Source organism: Oncorhynchus clarkii, chromosome 28 (assembly GCF_045791955.1).
Source record: "Oncorhynchus clarkii lewisi isolate Uvic-CL-2024 chromosome 28, UVic_Ocla_1.0, whole genome shotgun sequence".
Classification (NCBI taxonomy): domain Eukaryota; kingdom Metazoa; phylum Chordata; class Actinopteri; order Salmoniformes; family Salmonidae; genus Oncorhynchus; species Oncorhynchus clarkii.
In genome coordinates this window covers 41,469,361-41,488,658 of record NC_092174.1, presented here as the reverse complement: position 1 = coordinate 41,488,658, position 19,298 = coordinate 41,469,361, and the positions used below count along the sequence as shown (strand labels likewise).

The 19,298-nt window shown below is 41.2% G+C and overlaps 1 protein-coding gene across 1 annotated transcript; it reads right to left on the bottom strand.

The window, feature by feature from the left end:
* Positions 1-9,385: 9,385 nt before the first annotated feature.
* LOC139387258 (calreticulin 3b) lies at positions 9,386-18,251 on the bottom strand. The gene is made up of 9 exons (XM_071133369.1): positions 18,015-18,251; positions 17,338-17,439; positions 16,802-17,005; positions 14,679-14,773; positions 14,369-14,578; positions 13,585-13,698; positions 11,624-11,767; positions 10,893-10,985; positions 9,386-10,641 (listed from the first exon to the last, which is right to left on the bottom strand). Exons 1-9 carry the CDS (start codon positions 18,100-18,102, stop codon positions 10,441-10,443), a joined length of 1,251 nt encoding a protein of 416 aa, XP_070989470.1. The 5' UTR covers positions 18,103-18,251; the 3' UTR covers positions 9,386-10,440.
* Between the last annotated feature and the right edge of the window lie 1,047 nt (positions 18,252-19,298).

Sequence of the window (19,298 nt, the reverse complement as noted above, 5' to 3'; positions counted from 1 at the left end):
CTGGACTTTCGTCTGGACTTGCCCGTGCCTTGTGAATTGGTGAACTAAACCCGCTAACAAAAAGGAGGTATTTGGACATAAAGATGAACTTATTTGAACAAAACAAACATTTATTGTGGAACTGCGATTCCTGGGAGTGCATTCTGATGAAGATCATCAAAGGTAAGTGAATATTTATAACGCTATTTCTGACTTTTACTAACTCCACAACATGTGGAGTACCTTGACATTTTATGTTGTATTTTTACAAACACCTCAGAACAAAAAGAGCAGCAGCGCCTGAACTTTGCAGTCTCACTCTTCGAGTGAGACTGCCTGTTGAGAACAAGTGACAGGCAGAACTTCCCATCCACACAGAATCAACCTCCTCTCTATTCCACACACCAGAATTATGTATTACAGTCTATGATTGCCATGTGAGTGCACAAAAAATCGGACAAAATATCTAACAAAATATCAACGTTTATATACACCAACAGTCAAAAGTTTGGACACACCTACTCATTCAAGGGTTTTTCTTTATATTTTCTACATTGTAGAATACTAGTGAAGACATCAACACTATGAAATAACACATATGGAATCACGTAGCAACCAAAAAAGTGTTAAACAAATCAAGATATGTTTTAGATGTTAGATTCTTCAAAAGTAGCCACCCTTTGACTTGATGACAGTGTCATAACTTTGGCCTCTTTGGGTATAGCAAGCCCCATCCCCCTCTCCCTGCCTCCCCCTTGCCTCCTTCAACTAGGTTGCTGTGGTCAGAGAGACGTCGTAAATTCCTGAGGATTCCTCTTACACTATCGATACCGACAGAATAAGAACAATTCTTTGATATTAATTACGAGTCTACAGCTAGGAATTCGGTATCATTAAACGTGAAGAACGACAACCGCCGAAACATCCATTCTATAACGAAACGAATGAATGTCACTCTGAACTATCCCCTATAACCAAGACAGAGAGAGGGATAGAGACGGACAATTCTACAAAAGAAACAAACTTTTCACCAGCGATCAAGACGACACACTGAGCGTAAATATATATATTGATTGCAATTGTTCCCGAATGAGTGAGTGTTCATGTGTAAAGGATTAGCATTTCAATTGTTGTAATTATCACTCTGTAGTGACTTCTTAGTCGATCCCCACTTCCCCTTTTGTCTAACAAGCCGCCATGCCGGTTTAGCCCACCAGGGCACATTCTCCTATCATTACATTTACCATGTTTGTTTGTTTGTTTGTTTATGCATTTCTGTGAATTACTTAGTTAGTAATAAATAAATGATTTAAGACAATTGATGTATGGATGACTCATAGTAAAGACTGGGTTCGTGCAGATAACCAACAATTTACGACGTTTGGAATGAGACTAACGTGAGGTAAAGTAAATCATTCATTAATCAGAAGACTATGGATCAGATAGGAAAATATCTGAAAGGTTATATTAGGAAATTACAGTGCCTTGCGAAAGTATTCGGCCCCCTTGAACTTTGCGACCTTTTGCCACATTTCAGGCTTCAAACATAAAGATATAAAACTGTATTTTTTGTGAAGAATCAACAACAAGTGGGACACAATCATGAAGTGGAACGACATTTATTGGATATTTCAAACTTTTTTAACAAATCAAAAACTGAAAAATTGGGCGTGCAAAATTATTCAGCCCCTTTAAGTTAATACTTTGTAGCGCCACCTTTTGCTGCGATTACAGCTGTAAGTCGCTTGGGGTATGTCTCTATCAGTTTTTCACATTGAGAGACTGAAATTTTTTTCCCATTCCTCCTTGCAAAACAGCTCGAGCTCAGTGAGGTTGGATGGAGAGCATTTGTGAACAGCAGTTTTCAGTTCTTTCCACAGATTCTCGATTGGATTTAGGTCTGGACTTTGACTTGGCCATTCTAACACCTGGATATGTTTATTTTTGAACCATTCCATTGTAGATTTTGCTTTATGTTTTGGATCATTGTCTTGTTGGAAGACAAATCTCCGTCCCAGTCTCAGGTCTTTTGCAGACTCCATCAGGTTTTCTTCCAGAATGGTCCTGTATAACCTTGTAATCTGAATATTTTTCCTTGGTGCCCTGACTTCCTAGTTAATTAGTTACATGATTAATCAGTTGATCGCGTAATACTAATTACAGAGAATCTATGAAAAAAACTGTAAGTCTTCAGTTAATGATAGTAAAAACACGACAACAACTTTGCACACTCTTGGTATTTTCTCAGCCAGCTTCACCTGGAATGCTTTTCTAACAGTCTTGAAGGAGTTCCCACATATGCTGAGCGCATGTTGGCTGCTTTTCCTTCACTCTACGGTCCAACTCATCCCAAACCATCTCAATTGTGTTGAGGATAAGTGATACTGGAGGTCAGTTCATCTAATGCAGCACTCCATCACTCTCTTTCTTGGTCAAATAGCCCTTACACAGCCTGGAGGTGTGTTGGGTCATTGTCCTGTTGAAAAACAAATGATAGTCCCAATAAGCTCAAACCAGATGAGATGGCGTATCACTGCATAATGCTGTGGTAGCCATGCCTGTTATGTGTGCCTTGAATTCCAAATAAATCAGTGTCACCAGCAAAGCACACCCACACCATCACTCCTCCTTCTCCATGCTTCACAGTGGGAACCACACGTGCGGAGATCATCCATTCACCTACTCTCTCACAAAGACACGGCAGTTGGATCCAAAAATCACAAAATTTGGACTCATCAGACTAAAGGACAGATTTTCACCTGTCTATTGTCCATTGCTCGTGCTTCTCGGCCCAAGCATGTCTCCTCTTATTATTGGTGTCCTTTAGTAGTGTTTTTTTCAACCATGAAGGCCTGATTCACACAGTCTCCTCTGAACAATTGATGCGGAGATGTGTCTGTTACTTGAACTCTGTGAAGCATTTTTGGGGCAGGAATTTCTGAGGCTGGTAACTCTAAAGAACTTATCCTCTGCAGCAGAGGTAACTCTGGGTCTCCCTTTCCTGAGAGCCAGTTTCATAATAGCACTTGAACTATTAACTTTCTTGAAATTTCTTGAAATGTTCCAGATTGACTAACTTTCATGTCTTAAAGTAATGATGGACAATTTGTTGGTTACTACATAGTTTTGATGTCTTCACTATTATTCTACAATGTAAAACATTTTAAAAAATAAAGAAAAACCCTTGAATGAGTAGGTGTGTCCAAACTTTTGACTGGTACTGTATTTAAATCTTAAATATTGCCAGATTGGTTTTCAAAGCTGTTTCACAAGGTGTTCATTATTGTAAATTGTAACAGATCCCTTGATGGTATTTGTTACTTCAACATTATTCATTGTTGTATCCTACATACAATAATATATATATAATATATATATATATATTCAACCACAAGGGTGTACTAATGAGCTATGATTTATTTTGTATTATAATGCAGGACTACTGAAATAATATTATTTCAGTGTACATAAGGGAAGGCCTGTTTAAAATGAAAACATGACAGCCAGACAAGCCAGTGTATGAATCAAAAGTATTTGCATATGAATGGAGTGGAAATTAGCTGTCTTTGTGATCTGTAAGGAAAGTAACATTAATGTGTGGGGTGGGGGAGGACATCGAAATTATATATTATTTTTTACCCCGATTCATAAAAAGCAGAAGATGGTAAATAACATTGATCGCAATAGTTAGCCTATGCAAATTTATAGGAAAACAAAAGTTTATTAATAAGAATACATTTAGCCTAATTGGTAACACATATAACGTGAGGAGAAGTCAAAGGGTCCTTGTCAGGCAGACAGTTTGTCAAATCCAGATTAAATATAGGTTTTCATGTGTATCACATCTCTAGGTGATTGTGGGCTAAATCAATGACAAACAGCTGAAATGTTCCGGCTTCATCATGATCTGTGATCAAAACAGGCTGGGGTGTTTTCGGATCCGTTTAGGCTAAGGTTATGCACAAGAAAGCAACTGCACTGAAATGAATAGCCCGCTATGCACTCCGACAAACCATCAAACAGACAAAGCGTCAATACAGTACTAAGATTGAAATATAATACACAAGTCTTGGCAAGTCTTGCAAATTATTACAGACTACAAAGGGAAGCACAGCCACGAGCTGCCCAGTGACACGAGCCTACCAGACAAGCTAAATTACTTCTATGCTCACTTAGAGGCAATCAACACTGAAGCATGCATGAGAGCATCAGCTGTTCCAGACGACTTTGTGATCACGCTCCCCGTAGCCAATGTAAGACCTTTAAACAGGTCAACATTCACAAGGCCGCAGGGCCAGACGGATTACCAGGACGTGTACTCCGAGCATGCGCTGACCAACTAGCAAGTGTCTTCACTGACATTTTCAACCTCTCCCTGACCAAGTCTGTAATACCTACATGTTTCAAGCAGACCACCATAGTCCCTGAGCCAAAGAACACCAAGGTAACCTGCCTAAAGGACTAGCGACCCATAGCACTCACGTCTGTAGCCAAGAAGTGCTTTGAAAGGCTGGTCATGGCTCACATCAACATCATTATCCCAGAAACCTTAGACCCACTCCAATTCGCATACCGCCCCAACAGATTTATAGATGATGCAATCTCTATTGCACTCCACACTGTCCTTTCCCACCTGTACAAGAGGAACACCTATGTGAGAATGCTATTCATTGACTACAGCTCAGCATTCAACATCATAGTTCCCTCAAAGCTCATCACTAAGCTAAGGACCCTGGGACTAAACACCTCTATCTGCAACTGGATCCTGGACTTCCTGATGGGCCGCCCTCAGGTGGTAAGAGTGGGTAACAACATATTTGCCACGCTGATCCTCAACACAGGGGGCCCTCTGGGGTGAGTGCTCAGTACCCTCCTGTACTCCCTGTTCACCCATGACTGCATGGCCAAGCACAACTCCAACACCATCATTAAGTTCGCCGACGACACCACAGTGGTAGGCCTGATCCCGACAACGATGAGACAGCCTATAGGGAGGAAGTCAGAGAATGGCCCCAAAAAATTGGTAAATACTCCAGCCACCATAGTCATAGACTGTTCTCTCTGCTACCGCACAGCAAGCAGTACCGGAGTGCCAAGTCTAGGTCCAAAAGGCTTCTTAACAGCTTCTACCCCCAATCCATAAGATTCCTGAACAGCTAATAAAATGGCTACCTAGACTATTTGCATTGTCCCCACCCCACTCTACCTACATGTACATTACCTCAATGACCTTGACTAACCGGTGACCCCTGCACATTGACTCTGTACCGGTACCCCCTGTATATAGCCTCCACATTGACTCTGTACCGGTACCCCCTGTATATAGCCTCCACATTGACTCTGTACCGGTACCCCCTGTATATAGCCTCCACATTGACTCTGTACCGGTAACCCCTGTATATAGCCTCCACATTGACTCTGTACCGGTACCCCCTGTATATAGCCTCCACATTGACTCTGTACCGGTACCCCCTGTATATAGCCTCCACATTGACTCAGTACCGGTTCCCCCCTGTATATAGCCTCCACATTGACTCTGTACCAGTACCCCCTGTATATAGCCTCTACATTGACTCAGTACTGGTACCCCATGTATATAGCCTTGCTACTGTTATTTTATTGTTGCTCCTTAATTATTAGTTATTTTTCTATTTTTCATATTTTTTTTGTGTAAAAACATTAATAACTTCAGTTTATTTTAGTAAATACTTTCGAAAACAATTTTTTTTCTTAAAACTGCATTGTTGGTTAAGGGCTTGTAAGTAAGAATTTCCCTGTCAGGTCTACTACACCTGTTGTATTCGGCGCATGTGACAATTACAATGTGATGTGATTTGATTCAATGAGATTCTCCTGAATAAAAAAGTATCTGTTAAGCTGTATGGTCTTTGCATAGACACATACGATTCTATATCGTTTTTTTTCTTTTGCGGTAGGCATAGGCTACCACTAATATTCTAAACTGCGGAGCATTTAATAAACCAACCACATTTTCCTGTGATGTTGAGGCTGAGCAATACCTTTGAGAGGCTTGTAGACTACGGAAATAATGGTGGAGTTAATCATTGTTATTACCGAGATCTCTTTATATAATCTGGACCGTTGTTTTTTCTAAGGTTAAGCAAACAGGCGGTAGCATATGTTTTTTTTTGGCCATCTCTATAACAAGGATTAGTCCTATATTCTCACATACCCCCTCAGTTCAGGCCCTGTGTTTAACCATAAAACAGCTCCACAGAAATGTCTTGCATGGTGACAGTGATTGTGTCTGTTAAACTGGGAACTTTTGGGGAACAAACTAGGTCAAATCATGACATCAGTGATTTTCAGGTCAGAGAAAAATGCCCGAGTTTCTGAATTGGAATTCCGAGTTGGATGGCCGTTGGAAACTATTTTTCCCATTCTGAGCTCGTTTTTTTTTTCTCGAGTTCCCAGTTGTCTGAAGTCGGAAGTCAGAGATTGCCGAGTTCCGAGTTGTTTTAAATGCGCCACTAGAGACCTAGGCTACCTCTTACCTCCAACAAAGAAGCCATTGTGTCTGTACTGATGTGAGAAAGTAATGGTAATCTACACAGTAATGGTGGCTGGCTGCGATATCAACTAGCCTAATAATTTTTGAGGTGATTGAGGTGAAATGCCTATTTTAGCATAATCAACAATTATTATTATTTTTTTACATTTGACCCCCAATTTCGTAGTATTTTAGTTACTATCTTGTCTCATCGCTACAACTCCCGTACGGGCTCGGGAGAGACGAAGGTCAAAAGTCATGCGTCCCCCGAAACACAACCCAACCAAGCCACACTGCTTCTTAACACAGCGCGCATCCAACCAGGAAGCCAGCCGCACCAATGTGTTGGAGGAAACACCGTACACTGAGCCCGGCCAGCCACAGGAGTCGCTGGTGCGCGATGAGACAAGGATATCCCTACCGGCCAAGCCCTCCCTAACCCGGACGACGCGAGGCCAATTGTGCGTCCCCCACAGACCTCCCAGTTGCGGCCGGCTGCGACAGAGCCTGGGCGCGAACCCAGGGTCTCTGGTGGCACAGCTAGCGCTGCGATGCAGTGCCCTAGACCACTGTGGCACCTGGGAGGCCCATTCATAGTAAGATCTGTCAATACCATAATAAACTAACACATAAATCATGACTCGAACACCACATCTACATTACGTGTACGTGTCACGTGACATGAACATGACGTAAACGCGTCGGCAGTATGACGCCTTAGAAAACAACTTGCCTCCATTGACATTCCACGTTAATTCAAGGGCGGTATTTTATGGCGCTAGGAAGACATTAGGTGACTTGGTGAGAGGTATCAGTAACTTCACGAGGCTTAAAACTGGCACTTATCACCCCCCATATCATCCATGGCCTGAAGGAGGGTGGTTCGCTTATGGGGGTGGCGATCATACATCTTCCACCTGTATTGTAATCAAGTATTGTAGTGGTCCTGTACATGGCTCAGTTCATACATATTATGAACATTTGAACATCTTGGCCATGTTGTTATAATCTCCACCCGGCACAGCCAGAAGAGGACTGGCCACCCCTCATAGCCTGGTTTCTCTCTAGGTTTCGGCCTTTCTAGGGAGCCTTTCCGCTTGCTGTTTGGGGTTTTAGTCTGGGTTCTCTGTACAGCACTTTGATATATCAGCTGATGTAAGAAGGGCAATATAAATACATGTGATACTGTAAGAGCATGGCACTAGCAGCACCAGAGTTGTGGGTTCGATTAATACAAAAATGTGTGGACTATTTTCACAGCACCAGAGTTGTGGGTTCGATTAATACCAAAATGTGTGGACTATTTTCACTTTCACAGCACCAGAGTTGTGGGTTCGATTAATACCAAAATGTGTGGACTATTTTCACTTTCACAGCACCAGAGTTGTGGGTTCGATTAATACCAAAATGTGTGGACTATTTTCACAGCACCAGAGTTGTGGGTTCGATTAATACCAAAATGTGTGGACTATTTTCACTTTCACAGCACCAGAGTTGTGGGTTCGATTAATACCAAAATGTGTGGACTATTTTCACTTGTGGGTTCGATTAATACCAAAATGTGTGGACACAAAATGTGTGGACTATTTTCACTTTCACAGCACCAGAGTTGTGGGTTCGATTAATACCAAAATGTGTGGACTATTTTCACTTTCACAGCACCAGAGTTGTGGGTTCGATTAATACCAAAATGTGTGGACTATTTTCACTTTCACAGCACCAGAGTTGTGGGTTCGATTAATACCAAAATGTGTGGACTATTTTCACTTTCACAGCACCAGAGTTGTGGAGTCGATCAATACCAAAATGTGTGGACTATTTTCACTTTCAATAAAAGCGCCTGCTACGTAAATATATTACGGTATTACAGTTCTGTATTAGCCAATGCAGTTTTAGCAACTTCGTTTTCTTTGGATACATGTTTACTGTATAGGGGATGCATTTCTTTGTTTTTGACTTTGTGTACTGGTATTGTATTACTGCACTGTAAGAGCTACAAACACTATCTGTGTACGCGACCAATAAACATTCATTTGTTACATAAAGCACATCTCTAATATTGTCAATATCAGATTTTTTTTTAAACATATTGTGAAGTACAATCATAAGTCATCATAGTAGATTCAAGTATTTATATATATACACTTTTTGTTTCTACTTCACATACATTTTCATTATGTAGTTCTCAAAATCTGTAGGAGACAAACCAGATATGTAAATGTTTAGGTTTACCAAATGTTTAAGTGATCGATTAGGAGCAATCGGATTAATAGTCAAATCTATATTAACAAAAGAGAATCCTATCAAAAGTAATGTGAGCGTTGCACTGCGAAAGGCAATTACTTTATATGAACATGTATTGCGATGTGAAAAAGTGACTGTGTTTGTACTTAGTCAATTGAAAATGTTCTTTATAGTTTTGAAACTGCCGTTTGAGCAGTTTAGAGTTTTGTACTAAGTTGTGAAAATGTACCACATGTAAAAACTGCACCAAAGCGATAAAACGCCAGTGTTATTCATTGTGTTGTCACCCACGTGGCAAAATTGTTTCATTATTTTTGTATTTTTAATTAAATCTAATTGGTTGATCATGAGTAAGACCCTTCTCAGATAATTTTTCCTACTGTCTAATATCAAACACTATTTTCAGTATAATATGTAGGGGTCAATAATAAGACCTCAGTTAAATTATTTTAATAAAACTTTGGTATTAATAACATTGTTATAAGAAAAGTGCGCATTCCTAGGTGACATTGCTGTACAACATGGGGTTGACATGACAGCAATTATATGTTTGGTGTCCAACAGACCCTTGGCATTGTTAGGATGTAACGCCATTCAACGATCAAACAATCACCATACTTTCAAGGGGGGGGAAAAAAAGGAATTTTAAAATTCAAAGCAGAAACCAACTGTATTTGACAGTCACAGCATTGAACAGGAGGGACAATTTATAAATTACTAATCTTTCACAATATTCATCAAAACGCAGAGAACCCAACAACTGTTTTAATTGGCCAAGCATGTAATCTCATTGAACACGTATGGAAACAAACAGTAAAGACAAACAAACAAGTGAGGAAAATTCAGTGCGAAACAAATTGATGTAATGAGAACACAATAGAATAACAATGAGCTGATGTGAATGACAAAGTGCCAGGTGGATGAGAAGGCACGTTGAGAAATATGTTGCACTTTACAAACATTCAGTGGTACAAGAACCAATTTATTTCCAAACGATGACAACCAGTGACTTTGTGAATCACGTCAGAGCAGAGAACATCTTGGTGTGTTAAGTTGAGTCGGAAAATAAATGGCAGAGGCGATGGACAAGGGGAATATGTTACACGGTACAAAAGTAAATTAACTGCTGTTGGATATAAAGACACTGAACACACTACACAATTAAGCATGACGTACTGGATTGGGAGGACCTATGAATGTCATATCTGGATAAGGGAAACAAAAATCACCTATAAACATACAAGCTGATGTGTGAATCACTAAGTCCAATACCACCCAATCTGTATCCCAAATGGCACCCGATCACCTAATATATTATATATAGCAATACTTTTACCCAGGGGTCCTGGTCAAAACTGCACTATATCAGAGGTAGGGTGTCATTTGGGATACACTTCAGTAAAGCTTTTAACTCTCAATGGACCCATTGGCTTCTCAGGGGATGGATGCATAGCAGCCATGTTAACTCCCTGGTTAGTAGAGCCAGAGCGGGACACACATCCTAAATCACAAATCAACCCCTAGCTCATAGGTACTTGTGTAGATCTCAGAGGATTGCATAATTGGCAGATCAATCTTGCCCTCTGTTGGAATTGTAGTCAAATTGTGGACATCCTTCTTGAATCTCTCAGATCTACACCAGAGACTAGGATGTAGTGGCTAGGGGTTGAATTGGGATTCAGACAGCCACTCGTGTCCAAGCCAGCCTATAGCTCATCTTTCTCTGGAACCTCTTCTTCCTCAGTTCCTTCCTCTGGAGTCTCCTCCTCCTCTTCGTCCTCACCTTCCTCATCCTCACCCTCATCCTCACCTTCCTCTTCTGCCTCAGTGGCTTGTTCTTTGTTTTTCTCATCTTCCTCTTTACGTTTCTTGTCATCTTCCTCCTGTTTCATTTTCTTCTCTGGCTCCTGTGACATGTGTAAAGAGGGGTGGTAACAGTAGATGGACATGTATTGACAGTGAACTGGAAGCCTTATTGTGGTAGGTGGCATGTTCAACATTTCTGCTCGAGCCCAGCACTAGGACACCCGATTCAAATAACCAAGGAGTTGATTGGTTGATGAATTGAAACATGGTGTGTTAATATTGGGAATGTACAAAGCACACTCATAGAAGAATAGAGGACCAGCCAGTTCAACACAGTATAGTTATCACATACCTTAGTAACACCCCATGTCTCAGCTCCAAACTCCTCTGCTTCCTTCACATCATCTGAGACCAGGAAGTTGTCAAAGATTGTGCCAGATTTCACCTGAAAAGAAACTCATGATGTTGGTGTCTTAACTACATTGATAATAAAAATTTAAAAAAGCTATTTATTTCTCACATGACCAGGAAAAGGCCCTACTATCTACAATTAGCATTACTATAGATCGTCATAAGTCCATAGGGGGTAAAGTATAAAGGAAGCAAGATCTACTCCGAGTCTTCTAAAACCAACCAGCTTCAGTTAGCTTAGCTTACAACAAAGCAGCTTCAATGAGGGTTCGCCAGCTAACATTGATAAACAACCAGAACAAATCTTCAGGGTCATTAATAAAAGCTAAACTTCGGTGTGTTTTTGACTGTCGAGTCCGCTAGATCGTTCCCATTTCAAGCTCATATTTTTTATATATATTTAGGCACGTTAGCTGGCCAGCTCATTGACCCCTGCTTTGTAGTAAGCGAACTGAAGTCGGCTAGCTTCAAAGACCCTTAGTAGTAAACCCCTGAGGAGTTTCTTGGCAAGGTCACATGGTTAGGTAAAACTTGAGGGTAAAAATAGGAGTTTCTCACAGGTGTCCACCATTAAAATGCATACATTTAATTAAATAATGCATATTTGAAAGATGTAGCATCTATGTATAATGTATTATGTTATATTTAAAATTATGTGGTGTCCAGTCTCACCTGCCACAGATCCAGGCCCAGGACACTGATGTCATCAAACTTGTAGATGTTAGAGTCAGCGGCGTACTCTGGGTTATCGATCTCAGGATGGACCCAGGCTCCTTTGTAGTTAGGGTTGTCAATCTGCTTGGGCTTCCACTCCCCCTGCAGACAACGCATGGTTGTTGCTTTAGTCTTAGCCATTGTTTTTAAAAGCAGTAGGCGCATTCTTCCTGCACCTTAACCCAGGGTTAAGGAAGATATTTAGCCCGGGGCTAAGCGAATGTTCACTCTTGCACATTTTAGAAGTGGGCTAGTTGGCCCTGCTCCGGAGCACGGTTAGCGCCGACTTTTCGGAGTTAGCCCCAGAAACACTGTGCCAATATAGCCAGTGTGAGCCAGGGTCAAGAACAATGCCTAGCATGCTCACTGTCCAATCACAAAAGCTGCACTGAAACTTAATTTGATCAGTAAAATCATACCATTTCATCCTTCAATCTGAGCAAAATACTGTAATACGTGCAAAAACTAAAATGTTTGCCATGCAGGTTGGCTAATGTCTTCGTACTTACCCAACTAAAGCAACTGCTAGAAGGGCAGCAAACACTTTTCATAGCTTTTATGTATTCGGCGCATGTGACAAATAAAGTTTGATTTGATTCATCTCTGTACAGGGGCGAGATCGCATATCAAAAGTAAAAAACAGTTTCCGAGGTCAGACAGCAAAAACCATCACTGTTGGAAATCAAATGCTGGTCCATGTATATAGACTCTTTTTTCTCTCTACTGTGTTATTGACTTGTTAATTGTTTACTCCATGTGTAACTCTGTGTTGTCTGTTCACACTGCTTTGCTTTATCTTGGCCAGGTCGCAGTTGTAAATGAGAACCTGTTCTCAACTAGCCTACCTGGTTAAATAAAGGTCAAATAAAATAAAAAATAAAAAGATGCAAGAGGAAATGGCATTACTAAGTTGGTCGCATGTCAGAGACAAAATGTAGTCTAGCGGTTAAGAGCTTTGGGCCAGTAACCGAAAAGGTTGCTGGTTCAAATCCCACGAGCCAACTAGGTGAAAAATATGTTGATGTGCCCTTGAGCAAGGCACTTAACCCTAATTGCGCCTGTAAGTTGCTCTGGATAAGTGTATCTACCAAATTACTAAAATGCCAAGTAAAAATGTTGGTCACTTGTCCGTTATCCCAGGGCTTTGGAATACATGTGAATACAGGCTAAGCTAGCCCTGGGGCTAAGAACAATGCATCTAGCCCTGGGGCTAAGAACAACGCATCTAGCCCTGGGGCTAAGAACAATGCATCTAGCCCTGGGGCTAAGAACAATGCATCTAGCCCTGGGGCTAAGAACAATGCATCTAGCCCTGGGGCTAAGAACAATGCATCTAGCCCTGGGGCTAAGAACAATGCATCTAGCCCTGGGGCTAAGAACAATGCATCTAGCCCTGGGGCTAAGAACAATGCAGTGTGATAATGTCTATAGAGTCTTCCTCAACTTGTGCCAGTTGCACAAAGGTTAAGTCCTAACCAGTTTTGCAACAAACGGTCCAAATTGTGTGGCATTATTTCAGGAAACAACTTCCTCCATTCCGCTTCACAAAAACTGAATGGCAACAAAAAGCTGTTGCAAAACAATGTTGCTAGAACTTCCCTTTCAAGAATAACATGTTTCTACAACGTTGCGGTCTTGAACACCACTCTGGCTAAGCACATCTCATTGACAAATTAGCTGAAAACACTCCTCTTGGTTCAGTTTGATAAGCTGATAGTGTTTCTCAACTAATGTCCTCGAGTACCATCCATTGCACATTTTTGTCCCAGAACCACACTAACAAATCTGAGTCAAACTACTTATAGCAAGCCTTTGATTAGTTGAATTAGGTACACTTGTTCTGGGCTTGTAGACTGGAGTTGAGGAACACTGGTATAGTGTGATCACTGATCACCGCCCCAGCCTAGTTTAACACAAACCTTGTACTCTGGGTTGGTGATCACAGGCGGCTCCCACTCTCCATCCATGTCCACGTCCCAGTCGTCAGGCTTCTTGGCATCAGGGTCAGGGATGTTCTCAGCCACATCCCAGTCCTGGAACAACAGTCATTAACTACTACAGTATAGCTTACTGGACCAATCCTGGACACATAGCTCACAACATAAAAATCACTTCCTGCTATGGCACGTCGAGGTCAGCCTCACTATATCATGGTAAAACCAATAATAATATATGACTTGGACGAAAATAGGTGTAGGTACTCTGGTCCTGTTTATATTTAAGAGCAGGAGCTCCACAATACTTTTGAGTTTAATAGTCTATCAGAAGAACAGGAACTCAAACAATGAAACATCTGAGGTGGTGTTGCTACTAGCCCCTCCCGAGTTGCGCAGTGGCCTAAGGCACTGCATCTCAGTGCTAGAGGCATCACTACAGACCCTGGTTAGATTCCAGGCGGTATCACAACCGGCCGTAGGGCGGTGCACAATTGGCCCAGCGTCATCCGGGTTTGGCCAGGGGGAATAGGCCGTCATTGTAAAATAAGAATTTGTTCTTAACTGACTTGCCTAGTTAAATAAAATACACTCAGCTCCTGCACTGACTATAGTAATAATGAGGCATCTGTCCTCTACTTTCTTTTACTGGGTGTATTTTACAGTAAAGTGTCATATGATAAGTGTCATATGATCTAAATGCAGTTTAAATAAAAGTTTGATTTGAATAGGCTTGGTGCCACATGGTGTTTAAAGACAGTGGTTGTACCTCTGGCTTGGTGTCTTCAGCATCATCCATCTTGGGGCGGTCGTCCCAGTCCTCGGGCTTCTTGGCCTCGGGGTCCTTGATGGTCTTAGCCGGCAGGAAGTCCCAGTCCTCCTCCAGAGTGCCTGACTCAACCTTCTCATTATCGATCTTCACCTCGTAGGTCTGGTTTGGGTTCAGGATCAGCGTGTACAGGTGAGTCAGCTCGTCATCCTGAAGAGGGGGAAGAGAGATCGCTTAGGTTAAAGTAGGTGTGTGTGTGTGAGAGTGAGACGGTAATCAGAGGACAGAACTCAAAATCAGAGCACCTTACCTTGCACTTGACTTCCTTCTTGATGAGGTGATTCTTGCCCTTGTAGTTGAAGATAACGTGGACCTTCTTGGTGCTGTAGCCACAGATGTCAGGGCCTGTACAGGTCACAGGACAGAGTATGATCAAATTAGCACTAGAGGTGCTAATTGCATATTTAGTTGAATTTAATTCATGTTAGCAGGCAATATTAATTAGGGAAATTGTGTTACTTCTCTTGCGTTCATTGCACGCAGAGTCAGGGTATATGCAACAGTTTGGGCCACCTGGCTCGCTGCGAACTAATTTTCCAGAATTACGACATAACATTGAAAGTTGTGCAATGTAACAGCAATATTTAGACTGAGGGTTGCCACCCGTTCGATAAAATACAGATCAATTACGTATTTCACTGAAAGAATAAACGTTTTGTTTTCAAAATGATAGTTTCCGGATTTGACCATATTAATGACCAAAGGCTCGTACTTGTGTTTATTATAATTAAGTCTATGATTTGACAGAGCAGTCTGACTGAGCGGTGGTATGCAGCAGCAGGCTAGTAAGCATTCATTCAAACTTTACTGCGTTTGCAAGCAGCTCTTAGCAATGCTTGAAGCACAGTGCTGTTTATGACTTCAAGCCTATCAGCTCCCGAGATTAGGCTGGCAATAGTGCCTATAGTGCCTATAAGAACATCCAATAGTCAAAGGTATATGAAATACAAATGGTATAGAGAGAAAGTCGACGTGTCATAATTCCTATAATAGCTACAACCTAAAACTTGTTAACTTCTTGGATATAGGGGGCGCTATTTTAATTTTAGGATGAAAAACGTTCCCGTTTTAAACAAGATATTTTGTCACGAAAAGATGCTCAACTATGTATATAATTGACAGCTTTGGAAAGAAAACACTGACGTTTCCAAAACTACAGTTACAGGCGAAACCCAGATAAAAATCCAATCAGGAAGTGCCGCATTTTTTGAAACCGCCTCATGCCAATGACTCCTTATATGGCTGTGAATGGGCCACGAATGAGCTTAGGCTTTCTGTCGCTTCCCCAAGGTGTTGACAGCATTGTGAAGTATTTGTAGGCATATCATTGGAAGATTGACCATAAGAGACTACATCTACCAGGTGGTCGCTTGGTGTCCTCCGTTGCAATTATTACGTAATCTCCAGCTGCAGTATTTCTCAGTTTGCTTCTGATGAGAAACCAACTGTCACGACTGATATATTATCGAATAGATATGTGAAAAACACCTTGAGGATTGATTCTAAACTACAATTGCCATGTTTCTGTCGATATTATGGAGCTAATTTGGAAAAAAGTTTGGCGTTGTAGTGACTGAATTTTCCGGTCTTTTTCTTAGCCAAACGTGATGAACAAAACGGAGCTATTTCGCCAACAAAAATAATATTTTTGGAAAAAATGAACATTTGCTATCTAACTGAGAGTCTCGTCATTGAAATCATTTGAAGTTCTTCAAAGGTAAATGATTTTATTTGAATGCTTTTCTTGTTTTTGTGAAAATGTTGCCTGCTGAATGCTAGGCTTAATGCTATGCTAGGCTATCAATACTCTTACACAAATGCTTGTGTAGCTTTGGTTGAAAAGCATATTTTGAAAATCTGAGATGACAGTGTTGTTAACAAAAGGCTAAGCTTGTGTTTGAATATATTTAAAATAAATAATAAAATCGGCTTTGGCTTTTTTTGGTCCTCCAATAAATTGGTATCGGCGTTGAAAAATCATAATCGGTCGACCTCTAGTAGAGACCTTCCATCCAATAAACACAAAGCTGTCCAATATAATTGAGTCATCGTCACACACACACACACCAGTCCTGATGTTCCTGCCCATGTTATTAGACTAGGAAATAAACCTACTCATAGGCTCCAATAAGGACCCAGAGTTTTCCCTGGTCATGTCACAACGTGTTAAATTTAGGAAAAACTCCTGTGTGTATTCACTAACCAAATGGAAGCAAATGGAACAAAAACAGGGAGGGACCTACCTGAATTTGTATAATATATTAAAAAAGAACTCTTGTTTATGTTGCAAAATGTTTGGCTACAATTTTCTATGATGTGCCCTAATGAATACACGCCAGAGCACTGCCCATAAGACCAGACAGAGGTACCTACCGAACATGATGTAGTACTGGGAGTCTCCGTGCATCTCAGCCTGGTCAAGGGTGGAGGGGAACACCTTGACATAACCGCCACCACAGTCAATTTTCTGCTCGTGTTTCACAGTGAACTGGATCACCAGAGTCTTCCCCTCGTTGCTGAAGGGTTCGAAGCGGGCCGACGCGGCATAGAAACGGGCGTCCTGGCTCGTCTGTAGACCTGGGGACACAGCCAGAGTGTTGCATGGTAACACTGATGAATACTCGCTGTATAACAGTCATAATGGCTGACAACACAATAGTCACAAATCACCAACAGCCATTATCAGTATCTTAGTTAATAACAGAACATGTTCAAGACCCCAGCCAAACAGCAGGCTGCAGAATTGTGGTAAATTCCATCAATTCAGGAAGTAAACCGAAAAGATAGTGTAGGAATTTCAGTTCACTTCCTGAAATGACCCCAAACACTGCTAGGCAGCACTGAGCCAGGAGACAATAAAGAAACTGACCCAGTAAGGTCATGGACCCAGGAGGCAATAATGAACTAACCTTTGTCCTTCTCAGCATCTCCATAGAAGTTACCAGCTGTCAGTTTCCACTCTCCGTAGTCTGCCTTGTGCTTAGAGTCCAGCCAGCGAGTCTTCCAGGCATCTGCAGAAAGATACACCAACCAATGAACAGTCAGAATCATCAAAAATGAAGACCAGTCACTGATATCGCCTTACAGTGTAAAATATGGCATAAGGCCTTCTCCATCTCAAACACAGTAATTTTACAGTCTGGACACCATCTGATGAGGGCAAAAACCTTAATTTCAGTTTATTTTTTTAAAGGTGCCACTAGCCACTTCTCTGATGACATACACAAAAACAAATGGCTTGATGATTAGGTATGGTGAGTCAAAATGTTACAAATGGAACTCATGATTCTGTCTGAATAGACCAGTGTAGCCTAACTAACGTGACTGTAGTTACCTAACTAAGTCTGCAAATGTTACATTGTCAAAGCTAATTTTCTTTCAATATGTAGCACTATAGCTAGCATTAACATGTAAGTAATGCATGTGCAACAAAATATGCAGCATACAGTTAAATTGAAGAGAAGGCAGTGTGACAACACATTTCCAGGTCCATCTTTGAAACTCGTGCATGGCCTGAGTAAGTGGGCTAGCTAGCTAGCTAACGTTTCTAGACGAGGGTGGAACGTCAGAAATAACACGAACTTACCTCCATCAAGGAATTGTTCTTGGAAATAAACGGTAGAATGAACAGAAAATATGGACAGAATTATCGCGAATGATCCCAAGACCTGCATTTTGACCGCCTAAAGCTTAAACGTTGTCCTCAAAAGAGACTCTTCCAGGTAATGTCTTGTGATTTCATTGAATGACAAGGAAGGGAAAGCAATTTCGGAGTTGCTCGAGTGAACAGATGTCTGCCTCTCATTGGTTCAAACGCTATCATCCTTAACCAATCAGATGAGACCACGAAACACACGCTCGGTCATTCCTCTTCCGGTGAACTAAATTCCGCTGATCCAGTGGTAAATTGTTTTGAATTGATAGTGCAGAGTTTATGTCAAAATTGACTTTTCATAGCAGGTTAGGATAATGTATGCAGCAGGTTAGGATAATTAACGTAGCAGCTTAGGAAAAGGGTTAGGGTTAGCTCAAATACAACATTGCCTAACCTTTAAAATCAGATTCATGGTCAGATTGAGCCTTATTCTACAATGTAGAAAATACTAAAAAATAAAGAAAATACTTGAATGAGTAGGTGTATCCAAACTTTTGACTGGTACTGTATGTATGTATGTGTAACGGATGTGAAACGGCTAGAAGTCAGCGGTGGTGCGTGCTAAATAGCGTTTCAATCGTGGACGTCACTTGTTCTGAGACCTTGAAGTAGTGGTCCCCCTTGCGCTGCAAGATCCGCGGCTTTTGTGGAGCGATGGGTAGCGATGCTTCGTGGGTGACTGTTGTTGGTGTGTGCAGAGGGTCCCTGGTTCGAGCCCGGGTATGGGCGAGGGGACGGTCTAAAGTTATACTGTTACATATGTATGTACATTACCAGTCAAAAGTTTGGACACACCTAATCATTCCAGGTGTTTTTTTTTATTTGTACATTGTAGTTTAACAGTGAAGACATCAACACTGTGAAATAACACATATGTAGTAACCAAAAACGTGTTAAACAAATCCAAATATATTTTATATTTGAGATTCTTCAAAGTAGCCCATGTTTGCCTTGACAGCTTTGCACACGCTTGGCATTCTCTCAACCAGCCTCATGAGGTAGTAACCTGGAATGCATTTCAATTAACAGGTGTGCCTTGCTAAAAGTTTATTTGTGGAATTTCTTTCCTTCTTAATGCGTTTGAGCCAATCGGTTGTGTTGTGACCAGGTAGGGGTGGTATACAGAAGATAGTCCTATTTGGTAAAAAGCCAAGTCCATATTATGTCAAGAACAGCTCAAATAAGTAAACAGAAACGACAGTCCGTCATTACTTT